The following is a 27279-nucleotide window of genomic DNA, read 5'->3' as shown; positions in this document are numbered from 1 at the left end:
GAAAAAAGTGTCAATTTTATACAACACATTAAACGACTATATTATTTATAATTTCCATGCTCGAGAGTCACGGTAAGATAGGTCCATTCCAACCCGAGCATAGGGTGTTTTGCGGAAACGAGGTTTACCGAGATTTCGCTGTCAGAACACCCTGTGCGAGGGTCGGGATGAACCTATCTTACACCAGCGGTCATGGTAGATGCCTTTTCTCCCACCTCAGTTAAGCAAACTAAAGTAAAATATATATTATTTTATTTTTTTACATACGAGTACTTTTTTATCTTTGCCCCTGGGCAAGTATCTTCCATGGCCGAGAGTGTAAGCCAGGTTCATTCCGACCCGAGCGTAGGGTGTAAACCTCGTTTCCGCAAAACACCCTGCGCGAGGGTCGGGATGAAACTATCTTACACGAGCGGCTATGGTAGATGCTTTTTCTCCCACCTCAGTTAAACAAAAATAATTAAAAATGTATTTTTTGCTGGAACTCTTTTGTGCTTAGTGAAAATAATTGCGTATGGATATGCGATAGCACGTGGTTGTCATGGATATGCGCGCAGTGATCCAGTTAATGTTAATAGTCAAATCGGTCTTTTTAAATAGTTCTAAGGAAAATGAAGCATTATTTCTTGAATGGTGCGTGAAAACTGTTTTATGGGGACATTTGAAGTGAGAAATAATTAATTAGCGTTCTAAATATTACCATAAGAAAAGATTTCCTTGATGCTACTGACGAGTCTTCAACAAGGGAGGTAATTATAATGTGGTGACCGTTAAAAAGAAGTTCCATACGGGCATTTTATCTTCGCCCGTGGGCAAGATAAGAATTGCTCCCACCTCAGATAAGTAGATCCAATAATTTAACCATGCTAGAAATTCCGAAAGGTCGGAATGAACCTATCTTACACTCTCAGCCATGGAAGATACTTATAATCTAGCATGGTTAAATTATTAGATCTACTTATCTGAGGTGGGAGAAAAGGATTTCAAGCATGGCCAAATATTTGGATCTACTTATCTGGGCTGGGAGAGAAAATCTATTTTATGTTTTATATTGGGCATTGACAAAATTAGAAGACTGAAGGGAATCTCTGATACCCTAAAAGAACAACCATTGTTTCATTTAAATATCACCATGCTTAAATAAAAGTATCGCACTTGTTTCATGAATGTATCGCCATGGTTTCTTGACGATTGTACCGATGATTTCATGATATAATCACCATGGTTTCATGAAAGTATCTCACTGATGAAATTATCTACATGTTTTTATGAAAGTATCGCACTGGTTTCATGAATGTACAACCATTATTACATAAAATGGAAACCTTTTTTTATGAAAGTATCAACATGGTTTCATGAAAATATCACCATGGTTTTATGGAATTATAACTATGTTTTCATGAAAGTTTCACTATAGTTTCAGTAAATTGTCACCATGGTTTCATGAAAGTATCACTATGGTTTTATGAAAGTATCATTATAGCTTCATAAAAAAAGTATCATTATGTTTTCATAAAACTATCACTACGGTTTAGGTCCATTCTGACACAAGAAAGTACACTATTGTTTGTCAACCGTTAATTTTTAAACTTTCCGATAGGAATGTTCTAAATGTTTTAAGTTCGGATGTTTTAAATTACTAAATGGAACAGGTTTATAGTATATGTTATATTCGGGTAGAAACTTCAGGTCTAGTAGGGATTGTGAAGGCCATGCTGGAAATAAGTAGTATGTCTGTAATGATTGTACACTTAGTATGTAACCTTCGTTAAATAAAGTTGTTATTATACATGTAGCACGTGTGTGCTTTTATAGTGTGTGTCAGCGGATATCCTGTTCGACCAGCTGGGTGTGGACGTGGATGCGCCCCTAGCCGCCAATCAAGTGGGCCCGCTCTCCTCCCTCATTGTCTTTCACATGCTTGCAGGTTAGCATTTGTCTACTGTCACAAAAAGTTTCTATATATTACCCTTATACCTTAATATGTTCCCAGTATTCAAAGCTTCAACATCTGCATGACGGGTTTCACGTAGTTTTATAATAAAATCAAGGGTTTTAATTTCAAAGTTAAACGTTTAAAAAATTGCATTTTTATTAAGTCTGAGATACACTTTCTTTTTAGAGTTAACATACATCGTTTGCAACATGTTTTAGTGTAATAAGGTGAATGAGTTGAGCATTTTACACAGGAATTATTTTTAAAAAATGTGTTGAAAGTCCGTTTGCATATTTCCGGTAAAGTCTTTCGACAATTTCAATATTTTAAGTGTAAAAAACCCTGACTGTCTTGTTTATGCTTTGTGGTGATGTGTTCAATAAAACAATGTATTTGTGGCTTTATGGTAAATACTTGTATATTAATATACTTTTATATATAGCAATATTAGGGATGCAAACAATATTCGAATATTCGATTGAACGTTTGGTATTTAAAGTCAAAATCGGTTTTCGAATATTCGATGTTCTTTTTGCCTACATCTGTGTTGTAGTGTATAAAATACGTTTGCTTTGTTTTAACAACATAACATATATTTTTGTCAAATAATTTGGCGCCTGAAACTATTTATGCACAAGTCAATTGTAACCATTGTAACCACGCCCCCCCCCCCCCCAGGTCCGAGGAATAGCGGGGACTTTGACTTTCGGTCCATCCAACCCCGGCTAAAATCCCCGCCCTGCGGGAACGAACAGATGGTATAATCCCCGCCAAATGCCCCCGCACCACAGGGACCCTAGATAAGGCACATTCCCCGATATATTTAAAGCGAAGACAAAACCACCGCATTCACCCGGCACTGCGGGGCCATCTGAAAGGTAAAAACACGGCCCATTTCCCCGGCTATCCCCGGTATACCCACGGACCTGGGGGGGGGGGGGGGGGGGGGGGGGGGCGGTGACTGGTGCATTAATTAAATGCTATTTTGGCCAGATGACTCACGCGCAACAACGCGCCACTTATTATTTCTTTTGTTGTATGTTTTATGAAAATTGCACTTTGTGATTTCAATAAAGTGCAACTAAATATTCAAATATGCAAGACTTTTAATAAAAAATGAAAATGATTGATCTTCAAAAATCGTCAAAAACGCGATTTATAAAGAGCTACTTTTAAACACCGTTTATCCGTTTTATTTTTTTAATTAAAATTTACATCATTTCCAAGTTCTTGGGCGTCTGGTGTTATTATCACAATCCATAACAGGGGCAACCAAGCAGATCCTACTAATTACGGGGGGGGGGTAACTCTTACCAGCTGTTGTTCGATGTTTAATGTTGATTAATTGATATATTGAATAAAATACTAAAAACATGGGATGAGGAAAACAGTTTACCAACAGATGCTCAGTTTTGTTTCAGAACAGCACTGTGGATCTTTTTTTTTATTTTGCTCCTATTGATTCAAAAGCAGTTTCAAAATGTATTGTTGTTTTATTGATTATAAAAAAAGCCTACGACTGCATTGATAGAAACAGTCTGGTATTAAGTAATAAAGTAGTGTTTTAATAGAAACGTTGGCCTTTTTCAAGAGGAGATAACCTTGCTGATAATTTTGCTCTTTTCCTTAATTATATTGCATATACAAAAAAAACCTGGAAGTGGAATTTAACATTGACCATGTTTCAATTCATATGCTGCTTTTTGCCGACGATGTGGTAATTGTGTAAGAGACTAAGGCCGGAATACAGGATTCTCTAAATAGTTTACATTCCTTTTGTCGCAAATAAAATCTCACTGTTTACATAGAGAAAACTAAGGTTATGGTTCTCAAAGGTGAAATATTGGGGATAAATGATTGATGGGTTTATAATAACAAGGAAGTAGAAATTGTTAGTTCTTTCAAATTATCTAGGAGTTGTATTTACTAGTGGTGGTTCGCACCTGATGTGTATAGAACACCTTCCACATATATTTCTCAAAGTGCCGTTAAGATTGTTAATCATTTTGGGTTTATGGAGCATAGTGCACAGACAGAATGTGCCCCTGGTTAGAGCTACCCTGGTTCTTTAACGTGCACTAGTGTATAGCACTGTCACACAGAACCTCAATTTAACGTCCCTCCCGGAAGACAATTAGTATTTTTTAGTGATGCGTCGGGGAATCGAAGTCAAGTGTGTTACCACTAGACCACGGATCCACCACGGCTTGAGGTGGTAATGTAGCGCTTCTTGAATAAATTGAGCAACCGTATGTAACACACATCACTGTCAGATAATGAGCGATTTATTTTGACTAGTGTAGTTTGTTTATTCTAAAATAACAATTGACGTTACGTGACCAGGATGTATCTGGTTTAACATTCATTAATGGCGAAAACGTGCTCATTTTAAAACACGTATGTCGAGTGTTTTTCTTTGTAAATTAGTAAAAATGTTATCTTGTCTCGCTATAATGTATCGCACGGGGAAATTTGTAAACCACAAACCTTGTTTTCTCATCACTGATTATGATAAATTAACTTTGCAAAAATTGAGAATTATATATTTTTAACCCATACGATAGATGTGAAAGAATGACTGTTGGATTTGTTTATTCTGTTAGGCGACTATAAACTTATTGCTAGAATTTCATCCCCTCTCGCCCCCTCTTTATCACCCCTTAAATGTATTGGCTCAAATAAAAATGTTGCACTGGGGTCTTCCTCTTTATTTAATGCGACTTAGAACAATTTCGCATTCACTGCTCGAGATATTCATCGGTAAAACAGTCCTCCAAGAAAAACAAACAAAAAAAAACTCAACCGCCGCACCGATTTAAAAACAAATTTGGATGAAAATCAAATCATTTATTTATATTGGTCTTAGTAAGTATTTACAAATTAAGGCTTTACAACGTCAGTGAAATTGAATGTGAACATCAAGCAATATCATTTATGAACATGTGAATTGTTCACATCTGTCTGCAGGTTCGGAGATCTCGCGCAGATGTCGTCTGCTCCCAAGGAGAAAGTACTTCGTGCGCTCCGTGTTCCGGCAGATCACAGCTTCCGCTGACAACATGGAGTATTATGGTATGGTGTTATGTATCAAATACTCATAATTAAAGCGATGCAAATTGACATTCAATCGTTCGTTATTTAAATAATGGGATTATATTTCTTCAATGAATTATATCATATTGTTGTATAGTTAACCTTACCTTGGCGACCTATGACATCCTCCGACAGTCACACACATGGCTACCATTTTCATCATTTGATGTAAATTACCTAGTCATAGAAATATAACCACAACAGTTAAGCTTTTAATATACATTCATTTTAAGCTCGATGATGTCAATGTACTGATTGATGCATTTTAGAATTTATTGACTTGCTGGAAAATCTAAAAATCGGGCAAGCATTTGGCGGCAAAATGACGTCCGATGATCATGATCACAATGAGGTGCATGGTCATGCGCACAGAAGAAAAAAGAGGGCAGTTGACTCACAGGCACTTATAGGACATCAGTCATGGGTATTTTGATATTTTGTACCACTATTTTATCTATTTCGAACTCATTAAGAAACGTCTAATAACAGTCTGAATATGTAATTATCATTGACCGTTACTGAAGGTTTGGAACCTACTCTTTCATTGCATGTGAAATATTAACATAGCGGATACTTTTCCAGAACGACCGTTGTTACTCGGGTGACCAATTGTTGTCTGTGTTTAACATTGAGAGCAAGGGTAACGTGAGCGTGGATCGGTTCCGTGAGATCTGCCCCGCTCTCATCCAGCAGCAACTAGGCGCCTGTCGCCCGTCAAAACACAGCAAGAAAGAGAACCAGCGACCCTCGGACGCTGAACGTAAGATTACTGATATCTGTCAAAACAACATCTATCCATTGTTAATTTGGTTTTAGTTACCCCTTTCGTTCACGCAAAGTAAGAGAGTCAAATACCAAGTTGTTTCTTGTTAACTCATTTCATCAAATCAGTGAAGTACATGTAAACACTGCGGTCTATTGCCATACAATCATTATTCATTATCCCCCCATCACCCACCCATAAATACTTACATCTTGGCTTCTCGCGACTACTTTATGCCATAGTTAAATTGTAGGCAGTAATAAATAGATTGTTTACAGGTTATGGATATGGTACTCTGGCTAACATCATCTGCTGTCTATGTTCGGTGACGGGGGTGGTCATCCTTCCGTGCACCAACCAGGCAATCTACAGGGTCCTTATGGCCGCGTTTGTGGGCCTTGCTGTTTCGACATTGTCTTCAGACGCCCTGCTCCACCTTCTTCCTATGGTAAGTGCTTCTGCTACCGTCGGCATGTTTGCTATTTATAAAAGGCCCATTCTGTTACCTGCCGCCGTAAGTGATTTGACGTATTATTTAATTTACACCAGATTGTTTCCGTGTCTGGATCACGTCCCTTTGGCTTCATACGCCACATTGTTTCCGTGTCTAGATCACTTCCTGTCGGCTATAAACACCACATTGTTTCCGTGTCTAGACCACGTCCCTTCTGCTATACACACTACATTGTTTCCGTGTCTAGACCACGTCCCTTCTGCTATACACACCAGATTGTTTCCGTGTCTAGATCACGTCCCTTCTGCTATACACACCAGATTGTTTCCGTGTCTAGATCACGTCCCTTCTGCTATACACACCAGATTGTTTCCCTGTCTAGATCACGTCCCTTCTGCTATACACACCAGATTGTTTCCCTGTCTAGATCACGTCCCTTCTGCTATACACACCAGATTGTTTCCGTGTCTAGATCACGTCCCTTCTGCTATACACACCACATTGTTTCCGTGTCTAGATCACGTCCCTTCTGCTATACACACCAGATTGTTTCCCTGTCTAGATCACGTCCCTTCTGCTATACACACCAGATTGTTTCCGTGTCTAGATCACGTCCCTTCTGCTATACACACCAGATTGTTTCCGTGTCTAGACCACGTCCCTTCTGCTATACACACCAGATTGTTTCCGTGTCTAGACCACGTCCCTTCTGCTATACAAATCACATTGTTTCCGTGTCTAGATCACGTCCCTTCTGCTATATACACCACATTGTTTCCGTGTCTAGATCACGTCCCTTCTGCTATATACACCACATTGTTTCCGTGTCTAGATCACGTCCCTTCTGCTATATACACCACATTGTTTCCGTGTCTAGATCACGTCCCTTCTGCTATATACACCACAATGTTTCCGTGTCTAGATCACGTCCCTTCTGCTATATATACCACATTGTTTCCGTGTCTAGATCACGTCCCTTCAGCTATATACACCACATTGTTTCCGTGTCTAGATCACGTCCCTTCTGCTATACACACCACATGGTTTCCGTGTCTAGATCACGTCCCTTCTGCTATACACACCACATGGTTTCCGTGTCTAGATCACGTCCCTTCTGCTATACACACCACATGGTTTCCGTGTCTAGATCACGTCCCTTCTGCTATATAAACCACATGGTTTCCGTGTCTAGATCACGTCCCTTCTGCTATACAAACCACATTGTTTCCGTGTCTAGATCACGTCCCTTCTGCTATACACACCACATTGTTTCCGTGTCTAGATCACGTTCCTTCTGCTATACACACCACATTGTTTCCGTGTTTAGATCACCACATTGTTTCCGTGTCTAGACCACGTCCCTGCGGCTATACACACCACATTGTTTCCGTGTCTAGACCACGTCCCTGCGGCTATACACACCACATTGTTTCCGTGTCTAGACCACGTCCATTCGGCTATGCACACCTCATTGTTTCCGTGTCTAGACCACGTCCCTTCGGCTATATACACCTCATTGTTTCCGTGTCTAGATCACGTCCCTTCTGCTATACACACCACATTGTTTCCGTGTCTAGACCACGTCCCTTTGGCTATAAACACCACATTGTTTTCGTGTCTAGATCAAGTTCCTTCGGCTACATACACCACACTGTTTCCGTGTTAAGATCATGTGCGTTCGGCTATATGCACTATACTGTTAATGCTCTCTTCTCCGCATCCTTTCAGCTATGTACACTACACTTTGTATGCTTTCTACGCCACATCGGCTATATACAACATCATATTTTCACTCTCAACACCATGTCCCTTCAGCTATATGCAACATGATTTTCCCGCTTTCAACACCATGTCCCTTCGGTCATATACATATTTTATTTCCGCTTTCAACACCATACCCCTTTTGATAAATAGAACATGATATTTCCACTCTATACACCATGTCCCTTCAGCTATATACAACATGATGTTTCCGCTTTCATCACCATGTCCCGTCTGCTATATACAACCTGATATTTCCGCTCTCACCACCATGTCCTGTCTGCTATATTCAACCTGATATTTCCGCTCTCACCACCATGTGTGTTCTGCTGTATACGTCTTTTTTGTGTAAAATCTACGTATACTCAGCACTTCATACATGACTGAGTAGTATTTAATTGACTAGCAGGTATGCCCGCTAAACCAAATGCATCCTACAAAATGCATTGGGCATGCTAATATGTTTAAGGTCGCTTTCTATAATGACAGGATCCTCGCGCAAAATTCCTAAGGATTGAATCACCAACATACCATCTTTCCTGTATGTATTTATCTCAATATTGCCCTCAGTCTTTGTCACAAAATGAAAATATTTAAAACCAGTGGTTTAAAACTCATCATCGGCAACCACGGTACTTTTTCTGTTACACATCGGGGGTATATGACGATATTTAAAACTATGCTACATACCCTGGACAGAAATTATTGAGACAAACTGGGTAATCTTCACACACTTTCCGTTCCATTCGGCATTTTATCACACAAATCTTATAAAGTTGAAAGCCTGTCAACACTTGAAGCGTTTTGATTTTAATTGTAAAAGTGTAAATTGTGTATTTAGTAATGGTTAAAGGTTGTTAGTATGCACTTACGCAAATAAATGCTTTGATGTGACACAGTCGTATATCCATTTATTTTGTGTAATTACATTCTAACAATCCTAATTAAAATTGTCAAGTAAGAGCCAATTCAAGTCTATATTAAACTAAGAAACTATATTGATATATGAAGAACAATAAACAAAAACACTGATTCTTGGATAAATGCATCATCAGTACGATTCATGTTTTAAGGGTTTTACCAAGTATTTCGGGTCAATTTACGGGAAAACCAAAACTATATAGATTCAGCTCGCGTCCATTTTGAAACAATTGGCCGATTCTCCTTTTTATATTGTATTTTCTTACTCGTCGATATTAAAATAATCGAGTTTTCTATGATTTTAAATGCGTTATTATGCAAAAACGCAGCTTATTCGGACTATATTAACCGCACAACATATTTTGTATATGTATTAGAGCAAACTGGTACTGTAAATTTATTTGGAGACCACTGCAGTTCTAGCAGTGCTTGAGTTGATACGCCCTTGTGCGCATTTATTTGTTTAATGTTGATGACGTCTTAATCCAGGCCCTGGGTGTTCACGGGCATAGCGACGAGGATGGCGAACACGCACATGCGCACAGCGGGGCCCGTTTCGAGCCCTTCCTCGGCTACAGTCTGGCGGCACTCGGTGGGATTTATGCGTTCTACCTGTTCGAAAAACTCATGTCAATGTTAACTGGCCAGGTAAGAAACCAAAACGTCTGTTCATAGTGTAATTAATCTTTGGTTTGTCCTAAAAATACGCTATCCAATCAATCAGGTAATGTGACTTTGTGGCGATTTTTTCCATTCTAAGATTTTTTTTGTATCCAGGAAGTGATTTTAAGTCACTATCGTTTCGCTGTTATTGAATATCTTTCTGATTTGATAACAAAATATCACAATAAGCCATATCATAGCAGTGTTGGATAGTTTGGAACAGGTTGACACAAATACATATTTATATTGCGAGATCTTTCCGGAAGAAGCAAACAGAATCTTACTGACAAACTCTCCGAAAATTTAATCCTCCGTAGAATTTGCTTAATTCCTTATCACACCATAACAAGTTACAAGGGATATGAAAGAAATGTACTTAATCAAATAAAATTCTGAAACATAAACATTTCTTGTTTTCCCCAGTCGCTTTTCCCTATAAAGACCCTGTCACACTGTAAGGACTTTGATTAGCCAGGCTAACCATCATTAAAAAAAAGCCTGGACGGCATTTTAGAATGACTAGGACTTTGATCTACGAGTTACCACGAGTGTTCGTAAATTTTGCCAAAAATGCCACGAGATGACCGCGGATTCCATGTGAATACGAGATAACTACAAGATTCTTCTGTTAAATTCGAGTTTAAGCTACATCGGTTCGATCTTTGTACGCCACTCTTTCGACGGAACCTGGTCAAATAGCCCCCAAGTCCAATAGCCCCCATTTTGGTCAAATAGCCAAATTTTGGTCAAATAGCCCCCACACTTTTGGTCAAATAGCCCCCACTTGGAAAAAAAAGGTTAAAACGCAACCAATTTGGTCAAAACGCCCCCATTTTGGTCAAATAGCCCCCACTTCTTTTTTTATTATGCCCCCCTTCGAAGACGAGGGGTATATTGCTTTGCACAGGCATGTCGGTCGGTCGGTCGGTCGGTCCGTCGGTAGGCCAAAGCTTGTCCGAGTGATAACTCAACAATTCCTGGACGTATGGTCATCAAACTTCACATGAGGGTTGGGCCTGACCAGTAGATGACCCTTATTGATTTTGGGGGTCATCAGGTCAAAGGTCAAGGTCACAGTCACCTTTAATGGTAAAATAATTTTAAAGCTTGTCCGAGTGATAATTCGACAATGCCTGCACCCATGGCCCTCATAATTGAATTGGAGGTTGGGTCTGACCAGTAGAAGACCCTTATTGTTTTTGGGGGTCATCAGGCCGAAGGTCACAGTGACCTTGAATGATAAAAGGTTGTCCGAGTGATAACGTGACAATGCCTGCACCCATGGCCCTCAAACTTGACTTGGAGGTTGGGCCTGACCAGTAGCTGACCCCTATTGTTTTTGGGGCTCATTGGGTCAAAGGTCAAGTTCACAGTGACCTTGAATGGTAAAAGGTTGTCTTGAGTGATAACTCAGCAATGCCTGCAACCATGGCCCGCATAATTGACTTGGAGGTTGGGCCCGACCAGTAGATGACCCCTATTGTTTTGGGGGGTCATCGGGCCAAAGGTCAAGGTCACAGTGACCTTGTATGGTAAAAGGTTGTCCGAGTGATAACTCAACAATGCCTGCACCCATGGCCCGCATAATTGAATTGGAGGTTGGGCCTGACCAGTAGATGACCCCTATTGTTTTTGGGGGTCATCGGGCCAAAGGTCAAGGTCACAGTGACCTTGAATGGTAAAAGGTTGTCCGAGTGATAACTCGACAATGCCTGCACCCATGGCCCTAATAATTGAATTGGAGGTTGGGCCTGACCAGTAAAAGACCCTTATTGTTTTTGGGGGTCATCGGACCAAAGGTCAAGGTCACAGTCACCTTGAATGGTTAGAGGTTCTCCGTGTGATAACTTGACAATGCCTGCACCCATGGCCCTCAAACTTGACTTGGAGATTGGGCCTGACCAGTACATGACCCCTATTGTTTTTTGGGGTCATCTGGCCAAAGGTCAAGGTCACAGTCACCTTGAATGGTTAGAGGTTTTCCGTGTGATAACTTGACAATGCCTGCACCCATGGCCCTCAAACTTCACTTGGAGTTTGGGCCTGACCAGTACATGACCCCTATTGTTTTTTGGGGTCATCTGGCCAAAGGTCACAGTCACCTTGAATGGTTAGAGGTTTTCCGTGTGATAACTTGACAATGCCTGCACCCATGGCCCTCAAACTTCACTTGGAGATGGGGCCTGACCAGTACATGACCCCTATTGTTTTTTGGGGTCATCTGGCCAAAGGTCACAGTCACCTTGAATGGTTAGAGGTTTTCCGTGTGATAACTTGACAATGCCTGCACCCATGTCCCTCAAACTTGACTTGGAGGTTGGGCCTGACCAGTACATGACCCCTTATGTTTTGGGGGGTCATCAGGCCAAAGGTCAAGGTCACAGTGAACTTGAATGGTAAAAGGTTGTCCAAGTGATAACTTGACAATGCCTGCTCCCATGGCCCTCAAACTTGACTTGGAGGTTGGGCCTGACCAGTAGATGACCCCTATTGTTTTTTGGGGTCATTGGACCAAAGGCCAAGGTCACATGTACCTTGAATGGTAAAAGGTTGTCCGAGTGATAACTCGACAATGCCTGCACCCATGGCCCTCAAACTTGACTTGGAGAATTGGCCTGACCAGGAGATAACCCCTTTGGATTTTGGGGGTCATCTGGCCAAAGGTCAAGGTCACAGTGACCTGGAATGGTAAAAGGTTGTCAGAGTGATAACTCGACAATGCCTACACCCATGTCCCTCAAACTTGACTTGGAGGTTGGGCCTGGCCAGAAGATGGTCCCTATTGATTTTATTGGTCATTGGGCCAAAGGTCAAGGTCACAGTGACCTGGAATAGTAAAAGGTTATCAGAGTGATAACTCGACAATGCCTGCACCCATGGCCCTCAAACTTGACTTGGAGGTTGGGCCTGGCCAGAAGATGGTCCCTATTGATTTTACGGTCATTGGGCCAAACGTCAAGGTCACAGTAACCTTGAATGATAAAAGGTTGTCAGAGTGATAACTTGACAATGCCTGCACCCATGGCCCTCAAACTTGACATTTAGGTTACTGGTGACCAGCTGATGACTCTGGATTTTGAGTTCATAGAGTCAAAGGTCATGGTCATAACACACTCTATCCTCACACTTTAATGGTCATAATCTTAAAACTGCCTTAACGCGAACAAATTAGCTGTCATTTCGGTCCATGCATATTTCATTCAATTGTCCATATAATCCTGACAAAATGGCGCTCAGGGGGTGGGGGGGGGCATAATGTTTGACAAACATCTCTTGTTTGAAATTATATTGGAAGGTAAGTTGTAATATTTTTAAGATATTTGAATGTAAGTTGTAATATTTTTATGATATTTCAATGTATATTTGAAGGTTAGTTGTAATATTTTTAAGATATGTGTATATATATCCGTCTGGTCTCAGGACAACGCTTGCAGCGTAACCAGAAGGCAGCGTAAGTACAGGTCCATGTAGGGACGTGTGTTCGCTGCGTGGGACCTGTACAGATCTGGCGATCTGACCGACACCGGCCTGCTAAAAAAACAATTCCTCTATATATGTCAGGCTGAATGGGCATACATGAAACTCACACAAATATTTCATATATAGCTTGTTTTACACTGGATGTGCTCAAGTAGGGACAGTGCATGGTTGACTTGACTTTTAATATGGAAAAAGAGATGAAATATATTTATTAGCTGTTTTGTGATTGTAGTTATGCTATGACTTCAAATAAAACGAAGATTTTAACAAAACAACGCTGTCGGTATTATCAAATTTGTATAATTGTTTTACCGGTTTTGTCTCGTTCATACGTGTTGTTGTTGTTGTTGTTGTTTTTATCTTGTTTAAACGACTTAATAACTCGTTTAAACTGAAGGTTAAACGCTTTGGCGTAAATGTCCGAAAATTGGTATAGAAATACAACCGCATATGCCCAATTGAAACTGTTTTAACACTTTCAATATTTAAAACGTCTGTTGTTTCAACTACATCAGGAGATATTTTCACAAATTCTTCGTTTACCGCAATGAAACTTCTCCCCTCTTGTAAAATCTTTCAATGACAAAGAATATCGCCTTAAATCTCGATGAAACAACTTACGTATCTCGTTAAAACGACATACTAATGGCCTATCAGAATTGAATTATAATGAAACATACCTTAGATCAGCCGTTCGTCGTCTACATTCTTAAACGCGGTTGTTAGATGAATTTGATAATAAGTCGTTTTAACGAGATACTTTTGTCCTTAAAACGAGATATGTAGGACGTTTTAAGAAGTGACTAAGTCGTTTTAAAAGGAAACGCAAGTTAAACGAGATAGTAAGTCGGTTTAACTTGATAAAAATGTTACGAATGTCACCTTGATATGTGCTATTTCAGGGTCGCAGTGAAGAAGAAGACCCGGTGGAAATGGTGATGGGGTACGGTTGCAACGACAACAAGCAGGTGTGTACAAAAGGATGTACGTAAAGTTAGCGGCCTAGCGGCCTAGCGGCGTGAAGTTGGCGGAATAGCGACGTGAAAGTTAACAGCCTAAAGGCGTGAAGTAAGCAGCCTAGCGGCGTAAAGTTGGCGACCTAGCGGCCTAAATTTGATCTCTATTTTAAAGCAAGTGTTTACGCGTTTTCGTGGAAAACAATGATAAACCGATGTTTTTTATTCATACATTTAACATAGCGGCTTAATATTGTTATCTATTTAAAAGCAATTTCATATGCGTTCTCTTCTAAAACAATGATAAAATAATTGTTTTTTTGCAAAAATTATCACTCTTATTAAAAAAAGTCGATCAATCAGTTCAGCGGCCATGCGGCCTAGCGATCTAAAGTAAGCGGCCTAAAATTGTTTCCTATTTTAAAGCATATTTATATGCGTTTTCTTCTAAAACAATGATAAATTAATTGTTTAATGCGCAATTTATCATTGTTTTTAAAAGAAAACACATGAACAATTGTTTTGAAATTTGAAATAGAGATCAAATTTAGACCGCAATGGCCTAGCGGCCGCGGCCAACTTTACGCCGCCAGGCCCCTAGGCCGCTAACTTTACGCCGCTAGTCCACTAACTTTACGTATAATAGGCTCCAGTCGCCAAATAGCTGCATTAAGTATAGTGTTTCACGCAATATAACTAAATTAATACACCATATTTATATTGAAAAACTGACAAACTCTCTGAAAATTCCGAAACTTCATTCAAAAAGTTACAAACGATTTATAAACATACATTTCGATTATTTAGATTTATTACAAATAACCTTATCTGGAGGTAAGTGCTGAATATATACATTTTGGTTTTTAATTGTACAGCATCCGAATGGAAATGGCTTTGGTTCGAGTGCAAATCTACCCAAATATGATGGTGGCGACACTAGAGAAACCAGTAAAAAAACAAGTGAGTCTTGGTCTTTGAATAAAAAATGTCCGGCATCGCAACCGGTGCGCTTATCCTCAAATAATTGCCAAATAGAAATTGTGAAATTCTTGTGTCCATATGGTAGAGAAAGTTTGAATATAATACACCAGAATTCACTAGTTTACACTTCATTCGGCCAAAAGAAATGGGGGATCAAACCCACTTTCAACTTTTAGAGCCTATATTTTGCGGGTGATGGCGACCCGGTGATAAACATTATCATATATTTCTTAGTATTTCATGCGTTGAAGCATTTTTTGTTGTAGAGTTGAGATTTACGGGTAAGTATTCACACTCGCCTTGCTTTACACCATTCCCGGTTTGGCCATCTTCTTATAACTGCTTGGTTTCTTTCTCAATTAATACGCTATCTTACAAATTTTCTCTTAACATTTTTAGTTGGAGACAGTAAGGATATAAGGACATGGATTTAAAAAAAAAACATGTATAGTTAATATGAACATACATGAATATATGCTTGATATTTTGCGTGATAGTATACTATATGTAGAGGGGCTTTAAGATTTTTAAACGTGCCTGTGTATTGATAGAATTTGGATTAAAAAATGGTTTTCCTTTGAATGTCTGAAATCCTGTTTATCTCCGTTTACTGTTTTTAGCTCACGGTGAGCTATTGTGATCGGTCTATGTCCGGCGTCTGTCGTCCGGCGTCTGTCGTCCATCGTTTGTCGTCCGGTGTCGACAATTGCTTATAAATGTCATCTTCTCCTGGACAATTTTAATGAAACTTTATAGGAATGCTCCTTGGTTGGTGCTTTTTCAGAAATGTTCAAAGAAACTAATTCAACTCTGGTTGCCATGGCAACCTAAAGGAAAAACTACAAAACTGTTCTTGTTAAAACCCATGAGGCCTAGAGCTTAGATATTTGGTATGTTACAAGTTTGCTTACCAAGTTTGTTTAAATTATGCCCAAAATTGGCCCCACCTTGTGGGTAACAAGTTCACTATAAATACATTTTGTTAAAAGCTTGATAGTTATGTAAAGCAAGGGCAGCAAATCTTGCTATATGGTCTCACTTTCTGTTGAAGAGTGCATTGTCTATTTTTAGTTTTTCTATTTTTAGTAACAAGGGATTTAATGTTATATTTCATTAATTCTTCAAATTAGTCACTTCTATTAAAGGTAACAATTGTTTTTTATAGGTTTGTAGGTTAGGAATTATAATATCTCTTCATTTTTAAAGCTGCACTCTCACAGATTGAACGTTTTGACAACTTTTTTATTTTTTGTCTTTGAACGAGCCAATTTTTGCGAAAATCCATGGAAACTAGTTATATTAGACTGCTGACAAAAAATAAGATCGCAAAAAAGTTGTTAAAATGGTATATCTTTGAGAGTGTAGCTTTAAGAAGAATTTCATTTTTACCCAATGATGAATTTAATTATCAGACTTTTCCATTGAACTACATCTTTGCTTCGAATGAAGACTTTAAACAAGGATAACTTTCCCATTCGTTCACAATTTTAAATAAAACATGGCGCATTCTACGCCGCTTACGAAGCCCAGCCTTCGGTCTTTCACATGAGTTTGATTGTAGTTTCTTAAAACACTTCGTCAAACCTTTTTACAATACGGCCGTCTGACGGAGCACTGTCAAAACATTACTTTGGAAACAGCTTTGTCGGAAATAGAAATAAAACGAAGGATGCTGCTCTTTAAGCGGCATAGACTGCCCTTTGTTGCATTTAAAATGGTGAAGTAAAACAAAAGTTATCTTTCATTTTAGTCTTCTTTTAAGGCAAACGTAGCATATATGATGTAATTTATCGCATGGTATACACACACTGATGTTATGTAGGATGGAAATTGAGACACTGTTACTTTAGGCCGTTCATAGTTTAAAGCAGGTATATATTATATTGGATGGTGCGCTGTCCGTCATTCGGGTGTCTTACACTATTGGTTGTGAAAATCAAATTATACCTCCGGGGTCAAAACTCGCTATGCCATGAGGTTTCCTGTGGACAAATCTTCTCGTCTGTGTCGCTAGGCTCAGACCTTTCATAATTTGTTATGAACATCATATCGTGGTCTTCTACCAAGATTGTGTAAATTCCACCCCTTGGGTCAAATTCGGTCCCACCCTTTTTGTCTTATTTTTGAAACTACAGCGAAGACATTTTGACCATGATCACAATTATGTAAACAATTAACAATGTTGTGGTTGGATGACCTTTCTCTGACCTGTTAGCCTACTTTCTTATATATGAAGCTACAGCGATGAAATTTGGACCATGTGTAGAGTTTTGAAAACAATTATCAATGTTGCCCTCAGATGACCTTGACTGTGTCTTTTTTACCTACCTGGTAGTTTCCTTTTTTCAGGTGCAGCAATAACATTTTGACCATGTGTACAGTTTTGAAAACAAATATCAATGCTGTGCTTGGATGACCTTTATTGTACCTTTTTGACCTTCCTTATTTTTGAAGTGTCTGTTATGAAATTTCGAGCATGACATTGACATTGCCAGGTGACCTTTTGACCTACTTGCTTCTATTTTTTAAATGGATCATATGTACAGCTTTGAGAACAAATATCAAGATTACAAATGTTTAACTCAGGTGAGCGATTTAGGGCCATCATGGCCCTCTTGTTCAAAGATAGTTTATTAAGTGTTTTTGTTTCAATGATAACATTTGTTTGGAACATGGTCGACATATAAGTATAGATTGACAGACCAGGCTTTTAAAGCATTATGTTTTTATTTTGAAAAAGGTCCACTTTCACTTTCGATGAAGTTTCACTTTCGGTTTGTAATACACGGTATAAAAGTTATGATATAAGTTTATAGTTTCTTTTTCCATCCATTTATTTAAACTGTTCCATATATGTTCTTTAACGATAACCATCACCTTGCTTATTATTCTTTATATTTGCTTTGTTAAGCATTCCTGAAATATAAGACTGTCCTTGTCTCCGTCCATATTTTTCACCTTTGCTGGTACAAGTGACATTTTAGTACCAGGGGTGCTTATTGTGTTACTACAATAAAGCGGCAACTCGGATGAAACGACTGTTTTGATTGAATAAAAAAATGTCGTGGTCACAAGTGGTGGCCTCAAATTACTAAGTATTGGCCTCAATTTACTCAGTTTGGGCCACAATTTACTTAGTTGTGGTCGCAATATAAATTTACTGTTACGGGTGTCACCTCTGTTCCACCGTAGTAATGAACTACTGTGATGACCTCGTTAAGATTTTTTTTATTCATAATGATCAACAAAACAGTGCACATTTTGGAACCGATATTGCTTGATTGGTTTTATATTATAAAGGGCATACTTAAGGAAGAAACGTTAATGAATAATTTGTATTTGAACATTGGCACATATATGTTTTAATTGTGTACTGAATAGTTGTCAATACGAGTCGATAGCTGTAGAACGCCAAAATGAAATTGTTAAGTGTTCGCACTTATTTGACTCACTAGCTCTATGTAGTCAAATGTTATTTTGGCGGGAAAGTTAAATCGCTCAGGCGTTACATGTATATAGCTTAATTAGTTAGTCAATGAGTGTCGTAGCTTTGTAAATATTTTATTAATGCAGTAAGCCCATCATCTCCGGGCGACTTCTTAGGGTTTAAACCACTATGCAGTAAGCCCATCTGCAGTAAGCCCATCATCTCCGGGAGACTTGTTAGGGTTTAAACCACTATGCAGTAAGCCCATCATCTTCGGGCGACTTGTTAGGGTTTAAACCACTATGCAGTAAGCCCATCATGTCCGTGCGACTTGTTAGGGTTTAAACCACAATGCATTAAGCCCATCATCTCCAGGCGACTTGTTAGGGTTTAATGCAGTAAGCCCATCATCTCCGGGCGACTTGTTAGGGTTTAAACCACTATGCAGTAAGCCCATCATCTCCGGGCGACTTGTTAGGGTTTAATGCAGTAAGCCCATCATCTCCGGGCGACTTGTTAGGGTTTAAACTACAATGCAGTAATCCGATCATCTCCGTGAGATTTGTTAGGGTTTAATGCAGTAAGCCCATCATCTCTGGGCGACTTGTTAGGGTTTAAACCACTATGAAGTAAGCCCATCATCTCCGGAGACTTGTTAGGGTTTAAACCACTATGCAGTAAGTCCATCATCTCCGTGAGACTTGTTAGGGTTAAATGCAGTAAGCCCATCTTGTCCGGGCAACTTGTTTGGCTTTAAACCACAATGCAGTAAGCCCATCATCTCCGGGAGACTTGTTAGGGTTTAAACCACAATGCAGTAAGCCCATCATCTCCGGGAGACTTGTTTGGGTTAAAACCACAATGCAGTAAGCCCATCATCTCCAGGCGACTTGTTATGGTTTAAACCACTATGCAGTAAGCCCATCATCTCCGGGAGACTTGTTAGGGTTTAAACCACAATGCAGTAAGCCCATCATGTCCGTGAGACTTGTTAGGGTTTAAACCACTATGCAGTTAGCCCATCATCTTCGGGAGACTTGTTTGGGTTTAAACCACAATGCAGTAAGCCCATCATCTCCGGGAGACTTGTTAGGGTTTAAACCACTATGCAGTAAGCCCATCATCTCCGGGCGACTTGTTTGTTAGGGTTTAAACCACTATGCAGTAAGCCCATCATCTCCGGGAGACCTGTTAGGGTTTAAACCACTATGCAGTAAGCCCATCATCTCCGGGAGACTTGTTAGGGTTTAAACCACTATGCAGTAATCCCATCATCTCCGGGCGACTTGTTAAGGTTTAAACCACAATGCAGTAAGCCCATCATCTCCGGGCGACTTGTTAGGGTTTAAACCACTATGCAGTAAGCCCATCATCTCCGGGCGACTTGTTAAGGTTTAAACCACTATGCAGTAAGCCCATCATGTCCGAGAGACTTGTTAGGGTTTAAACCACTATGCAGTAAGCCCATCATCTCCGGGAGACTTGTTAAGGTTTAAACCACAATGCAGTAAGCCCATCATGTCCGGGCGAAAACCACAATGCAGTAAGCCCATCATCTCCGGGAGAATTGTTAAGGTTTAAACCACTATGCAGTAAGCCCATCATCTCCGGGCGACTTGTTAAGGTTTAAACCACAATGCAGTAAGCCCATCATGTCCGGGAGACTTGTTAAGGTTTAAACCACTATGCAGTAAGCCCATCATGTCCGGGAGACTTGTTAGGGTTTAAACCACTATGCAGTAAGCCCATCATGTCCGGGAGACTTGTTAAGGTTTAAACCACTATGCAGTAAGCCCATCATGTCCGGGAGACTTGTTAAGGTTTAAACCACTATGCAGTAAGCCCATCATCTCCGGGAGACTTGTTAGGGTTTAAACCACTATGCAGTAAGCCTATCATCTCCGGGAGACTTGTTAGGGTTTAAACCACTATGCAGTAAGCCCATCATCTCCGGGAGACTTGTTAGGGTTTAAACCACTATGCAGTAAGCCCATCATGTCCGGGATACTTGTTAGGGTTTAAACCACTATGCAGTAAGCCCATCATCTCCGGGCGACTTGTTAGGGTTTAAACCACTATGCAGTAAGCCCATCATGTCCGGGAGACTTGTTAGGGTTTAAAGGGACTCACTCATGATTTTGTACCAAAATATTGTTTCCCGGTGGTGCATTTGAAAACACATACTGTACCATTATCTTACTCTATGATATCGAAATTGAAGAAAAATGCAATTTTAGTATAAGAAAGTACTTTGGTTTTAATGGGCGAAAGTCATGAAAAAAATAGAAAACCGACGCCTTCACCACAAGGCCACTAGGGCTGAACAACAAAGGATATTTTGACCTTTTATCAATACGTTGTTCACATCACATATGATAAAGTCAAACAACCAATCACGCAACAACAAAGCCGTTACTAAGTGACCATACGCGTTATAACCGTCAGACAAAAAAGTGCATTTTACAAAAACCTCTATTTCAAAGCTATATTTGGAGGAATATTGCTTATTTCAGTGTAAGAACTTATATATTTCACCGAGTGAGCAGTATTTACTTTTGGTGTTCACGGATGATATATATTGTGATCCTATACTGAAACCAACTTTTTTATATATATAAAAGATATAATTGGCATCTAATTGTATTTTTTCAATAAAGCACGGCAAATTGTTTGTGAACGTAACGTCATTTCGAAAACTTTTTATCCACGAACCGGAAATAGAAAATTGACAGCAACGTCATCAGTCATTTTCGTAGCGTATTAAAAGGGAATTTTCACTGGTAACGGATGAACGGCATCTCCACCTCCATACTCAAAAAGGGAGTATTTAGAAACATAAATTAAAATCCTCATAAAAAAAACTTTTGACGCAATGTTCGTTGGGAAAATGACGCTGGTGTTGCAGACCACGGATTTGATGTCGGGTGAAGGGATGTTGGTGGTGGACGTATCCGTTTGTTTTCTGCGGCTTCTTGTTCATTCTGAACCGTGGAAGGGTCCACTTTATGGCGACCTTCCGTAGATTCCTCTTTGGCCGCCGTCGGTATCGCGGTTTACGTGCTCTCGGTGAGCAACGTATTTTTTATGTTATTTTCGGAAGGTTTGTCAGCTAATTTGCACACAGGTATACCGACCGATATGAAAGACATAATTCATTGAATGCCCCTCATGTAAAATCCTGCATTTTTGAATGACACTCCCGTGATTGTTAAGATGTATAGCAGTAGTGACAGTCTTTCCCTGTCTTCATGAGAACATGAAAGAGTCTTGCACAACAATAAGTAGTATATAACTATTACCCATCATTCTCAATTTATAAGATATCTGAAAGCTATAGTATCAATCATACTGTCACTCACATCTGATCAACTGTGTTTGCAAATGCATGCCCGTAATATAGGAAAATACCCCGTTTGTTGATCCAACGCGTGAAATAGTGAGTATGTTTCAGAGATGCCGCCAATCGCCATCATGGTAGTGATAGGGGACGCGGTGCACAACTTCGCGGACGGGCTTGCCATTGGAGCCGCTTTTACAGAGTCCATCAACCTCGGCATCTCCACCTCCATAGCCATCTTCTGTCACGAGTTCCCGCATGAACTTGGTGAGTAACTATCTTCTGCCACCAGTTCACATACGAACTTGTTGAAAAGCCCTAGTACCTAGTATCTTCTGTCACGAATTGTGAACACATACGAACTTTCTGTCACGAGTTCACATACTAACTTGGTGAATCTTCTGTCACGAGTTCCCGTATTAATAGGTGATTTACCATTCCCACATGAACTCATTGGCTTTTGACACGATTTCCAGCCTTAACTAGTTTGGTAGTCATCTTCTGACACGAGTTCCCTCAAGAATTTAGTGGGTAGTCATTTTCTGTCCAAAAACAAGAACAAGTTGATAAGCTATATTCTGCAGCGAGTTCCAACTTGAACTTGGTAGGTAGCCAACTCCAGTCACGAGGTCTCTGATAAACTAGCTGGGTGGCCATCTTCTGACACAAATTTGGTCATGAACTAGGTTGGTAGCTAACTTTTGTCACGAGCTCCCGCTTGAACTAGGTGGATGGCCATCTTCTGACTCGAGTTTCTTTATGATCTAGCTGTCTGTTATGAGTTCTCAGGTGAACTGAGTGGGTCTTCTCTCATGAGTTCCCGCATAAACTAAGTCTTCAGACACGAGTTACCGCATGATCTAGGTGAATATCCATCTTCCCGCATCAACTATGCGCGTAGCCAATTTCTGTCACGAGTTCTCAATTGGTTAGCATCAACTTGGTTGGTAGCAACCCGGAAGTCACGCATTTCGCTTGAGAGTAGCCATCTTCTGACACAAGTTTCCAAATAAACTGGGTTGGAAGCTATCTTCTGTCAGGAGATTCCAGACTTGGTTACGACGCATGGATGCGCATTTATAAAGGAAAAATACAAATGTTGCGATGCCTTTAAATTAAATACTAGGGTCTATATTTCAGAATTAAATAATGAAACTCGAGTAATTTGATAATAATTTATTTCTAAACGTACTCCTTTGCTACAAAATGTACCTTTTACATAGGTGATTTTGCAATATTGTTGACGAGCGGTTTGTCGTTCGGTCGGGCGCTGTGCTTCAATTTCCTGTCTTCACTGACGGCCATGGTGGGGCTGTACGTGGGATTAGCAGTGTCAACGGATGACCAGGTCCGCAATTGGATTTTCGCCGTCACCGCAGGCCTCTTCCTCTACATCTCACTCGTCGACATGGTAACCACTTTTTTCTTAAGCATTTATGTAATGTGCAAATCATAATAATTAGGATAACAAATATGCTTGGAGGCGGACTGTCTCTTTTTCACCAACAACTTTTTGCATGAAATCTCCCCAATGTAAATTAAATCTTCTTTTCAATTTTACAGCCTTGATGACCCCTTTATATGCCCCCCCCCCTCATAGGTCATAATATGGATTCCTCAAGGCCTCAAAAAAAAAACTAGTTTGTGCTTTTACCATTATATAAACATAAAATACAGGTGTAAAGCAAGTTTTGGAGACATTGTTACAGTCTAATCAAATTACGTTGATGTAGGAAGAGTTATGTCGTAAAATACATGTATAATTATTTGTGTAAATAAATTCATCAATCATGAATGAATTATTCTGTAAACCGTGAAAATCGAGAAAAAAAACATTAAAAAAGGTTTCATCCGTTTTGTTTAATTATTCTTTAAAGATTCTATCTAAGAGCAAGATAACGACATTAAGTTTTAACTTTCGTCCATATTTGTTTAATGCAGCTTCCGCAGCTGTTAGAGCGACAACGGGACCGGCCGATGGCTAACTTCCTGTGGAACAACGTGGGCTTGTGGGTCGGCGCCGGTTGCATGCTTCTTCTTTCGTTATACGAGGAACAGATACGAGTTTAATTTTGCACATAGACCAGTCAGGTACGTGTGAATAAATGACAATGCATGCGTCTAGCGTTCCACACAGGCCAGTCGGGTATGTGTGTAGGAAGGACAATGCATGCTCCCAGTGCTGCACACAGGCCTGTCAGGTACTTGCGTCTAGCAGTGCATACAGGCTAGTCAGGTACGTGTGTATGAAGGAAAGAGCATGCGCCCAGTGCTGCACACTGGCCAGTCAGGTACGTATGTATGAAGGACAATACATGCGCCCAGTACTGCACACAGCCAATTCAGGTACGTGTGTATAAAGCACATTGCATGCGCCAAGTGCTGCCCATAGGCCAGTCAAGTACGTGCGTCTAGCGTTGCACACAGCCAAGTCAGATAAGTGTGTATTAAGGACATTGCATGCGCCCAGTGCTGCACACAGGCTAGTCAGGTACGTGTGTACGAAAGAACGACCAGACACATGTTTATGGAAAAACAAAGATTTCATTTACTTTTGATTTACTCTTCAGTATATATACAAAAAAACAACAGACAGGAGTATTTTGGAGAAATTAAACGAGTATATTTATATATTTTTGAAATATGGCAGATACGCCTATTTATATTAAGACATAGACGATTTCGTTTAAAACGAGAGGTAGTTAAAGAGAAGTATACAACACGTTTGTAAGTACAATGCACCCGCGATGTGCAAAAGAGTCCCACCGTTAGCAACACTGGAAAGTGTGTATGAATCGCACCGTTATTGCCAGCGATATGTACATTGATAATATTATCACATCCAATATCATGTGCATGTATGACACAATTATCACATGAGTTACACTTTTATATACCCTTACTCGATATGAGTCAAACTGTTATCACCAACACCACGCAACCCCGAAATGTGTATGAGTCACAACTTTATGTGCCCCAATATGTGCATAAATCAGAGCTATAACTGTAAACATGGACAGGTACGTCGATGTTTAATTATATCAGAGAATGTATGTGCAAAGGCACAGACGCGTGTATGCTTTAAACTGTTATGTAAAGTTACGTTTAACCTTGCATATGAGAGACTTTTGTATTGGTAACATGACATGTATGTTTAATAAGACCGAATCAAATTATCGTTTTGTAAGTCTAATAAGTTCTTTGTTTTAGGCTTCTGCTGTACACTGGAGCGAAGACGTCCCCATCAAGGATCAATGTAAATATATTGGGCCGTGTTCAATAAGTTCCTTCGTAAATGTAACTTTTAACATCGACTATCCCCTCTGTTTTTCATCAAATTGATTCATATGCCTTACTACTCGGATGCTGTGTGCTAGACATGTCAAAAAATTCGTTCAAATTATTTAAACATAAGTAAGATTATCTCAGAAAAATGTTTACCGAAAGCACTGGACAGAATTGGGTGATATATTTTATATGTCATGTCTATGTAAATGATCTGTTTAAACAATATGCGTTGAAAAGACTAAGCAAAATGTTCTTTCAAACACTTAACTTATGAATTCATCCAGGAACAGTCTTAAGCAAAACATCAATCATCTGGTTCGTTAGATATAAGGTCATTTTTTCAGATTTGTCCTAAATCCAGTTGCATAAATAATGACCAAATACTTAATACTATTAATAACAATGCATTGAGTTCTTCAGATCATTAGCTGTAATTTCAGGTCAAAATCAAAGTTTTTTTTCTTAACGATATCCGAAACAACATGAGAATTATAGGTGACAAAATACATTTCATTTTTGATCGGTCCTAAAAATGTTATCCATATGATCTTTTTTGAAATCTGAACAGTTATTGTTGTCTGGCTGTCCTATGTTTCGAAGCACGTATTTCCTGATGTTGAGTTACATATCTTAAAACGCACATTTAAATCGTTTTGGACATTTGACTCGTAAATGTATTCGAAATATTGAAATGTTTTGGACAAAAAATAACCTACAACATGTTAACACCAAACTTTAATTGAATGCAAGTGCACTTGCAACATGTACTGTGCAACATAGTAAACTAAATGAAAAGTGTGTTCACTCACTTCTGTTTTATAGTGTGTTCTCATCTTTACATGTATTTGTATACATATATTTGTGTGTGTGTGTCGAAGATGTCTAAAAACTATTTCTAACATTTCAACTAATTGTTGGTATTTCGCAAATGATTAAATTGAAAGTACATTGAACGTGTTTTGATTTATTTTTTACTTTATATTAATACCGAAAGTTAAGGAATATCTTATTTTGAGAAAGATGATTTTTGGGGTAAAATGTTTGAAAAAATAAACCAAAATAAGGATTTCTGGAATTTGCCAATAATATTGTCAATTTATGCAACAAAATTACCAGCTGTATTGAATATATATTATACTAATGTAAAGCATACTTAAAGTATAGAAACTACGTAATTTTCTGAAAAGTTATTTTTGGGGTGAAACTTTTGGAAAATTAAATGAAAATGGGAATTTCTGGAATTTGCAAATAACTGTATCCAATTTTTGGACTGAAATAACCAGAATAAGTATATGTAATGGATATTATAATACAGCTTAATATACCGAAAATTAAAAAAAACCCACCTTATTTGTGAAATATGTTTTTTGGGTAAATTGTTTGAAAAATTAAATAAAATTGAGAATTTCTGGAATTTGCTAATTAAATCACCCGAGTTATTGTATATAATAGATAGCATATTATATTTTAATATACCTGAAGTATTGAAACTACGTAAATTTGTGAAGTGTGAATTTTGGGTTAAAATGTTTGAAAAAATAAATGAAAATGAGAATTTCTGGAATTTTCCGATTACTTTGTCAAATTTTGCAATAAAATGACCAAAATTATTGTAATTTATAGAAATTATACTACAGTATAACATACCATATGCTTAGAAACTACATATTGTGTGAAATGTGAGTGTAAAATGTTTGAAAAATTAAATAAAAATGAGAGTTTCTTAGTTGCCAAGAATTGCGTCAATTGTTGCAGTACAATTTTCCATAATTACTGTAACTAATAGATATTACAGTACAGTACAACAAAACTTAAGTATAGAAACTTTTTAGAGTGAGAAATGAGATTTACGGGGTAAAATGTTTGAAAAATTAAATAAAAGTGAGAATTTCAGGAATTTGCCAATGATTTAGCCAAATTTTGCCAGAATTACTTATTTAATAGGTTCTAGTATAGCAAATCTTAAGTATAGAAACATCGTATTGTGTGAAAGGTGAATTTTGCAGTAAAAGGTTTGAGACATTAGATAAAAATGAGAATTTCTGGATTTTGTCAATTACTTGGTCAAATTTGCAACAAAATTAGCATAATTACTGTATTTATTAGTTATTATAGTTTAGTATAACATACCTGAAGTATGGAAACATCGTGATGTAAACAGTGCGAATTTTAGGGTAAAGAATTACAACACGTGTTATATTTGGAATCAATCACTTACA

At 38.8% G+C, this 27279-nt stretch overlaps 1 protein-coding gene across 3 annotated transcripts in view; it reads left to right on the top strand.

Moving 5' to 3' along the window:
* LOC128234097 (zinc transporter ZIP4-like) overlaps positions 1–26786 on the top strand; it is a 39437-nt gene extending 12651 nt beyond the window's left edge. Inside the window, exons 6-18 of one of the 3 annotated variants that reach the window (XM_052948095.1) lie at positions 1816–1927; positions 4904–5008; positions 5299–5453; positions 5612–5789; positions 6071–6240; positions 9418–9576; positions 13974–14039; positions 14903–14987; positions 15260–15289; positions 21887–22039; positions 22996–23183; positions 23714–23863; positions 24983–26786. In XM_052948095.1, coding sequence (XP_052804055.1) covers positions 1816–1927; positions 4904–5008; positions 5299–5453; positions 5612–5789; positions 6071–6240; positions 9418–9576; positions 13974–14039; positions 14903–14987; positions 15260–15289; positions 21887–22039; positions 22996–23183; positions 23714–23842 — 1530 coding nt within the window. In that variant the 3' untranslated portion in view covers positions 23843–23863; positions 24983–26786. The remainder of the gene's footprint in view (positions 1–1815; positions 1928–4903; positions 5009–5298; positions 5454–5611; positions 5790–6070; positions 6241–9417; positions 9577–13973; positions 14040–14902; positions 14988–15259; positions 15290–21886; positions 22040–22995; positions 23184–23713; positions 23864–24982) is intronic. The other 2 variants (XM_052948096.1, XM_052948097.1) reach the window with 2 other exon arrangements.
* The last annotated feature ends 493 nt before the right edge of the window (positions 26787–27279 follow it).

The sequence above is a fragment of the Mya arenaria genome, chromosome 5 (assembly GCF_026914265.1).
Source record: "Mya arenaria isolate MELC-2E11 chromosome 5, ASM2691426v1".
Taxonomy (NCBI): Eukaryota; Metazoa; Mollusca; class Bivalvia; order Myida; family Myidae; genus Mya; species Mya arenaria.
This window is presented reverse-complemented; position numbering and strand designations above follow the sequence as displayed.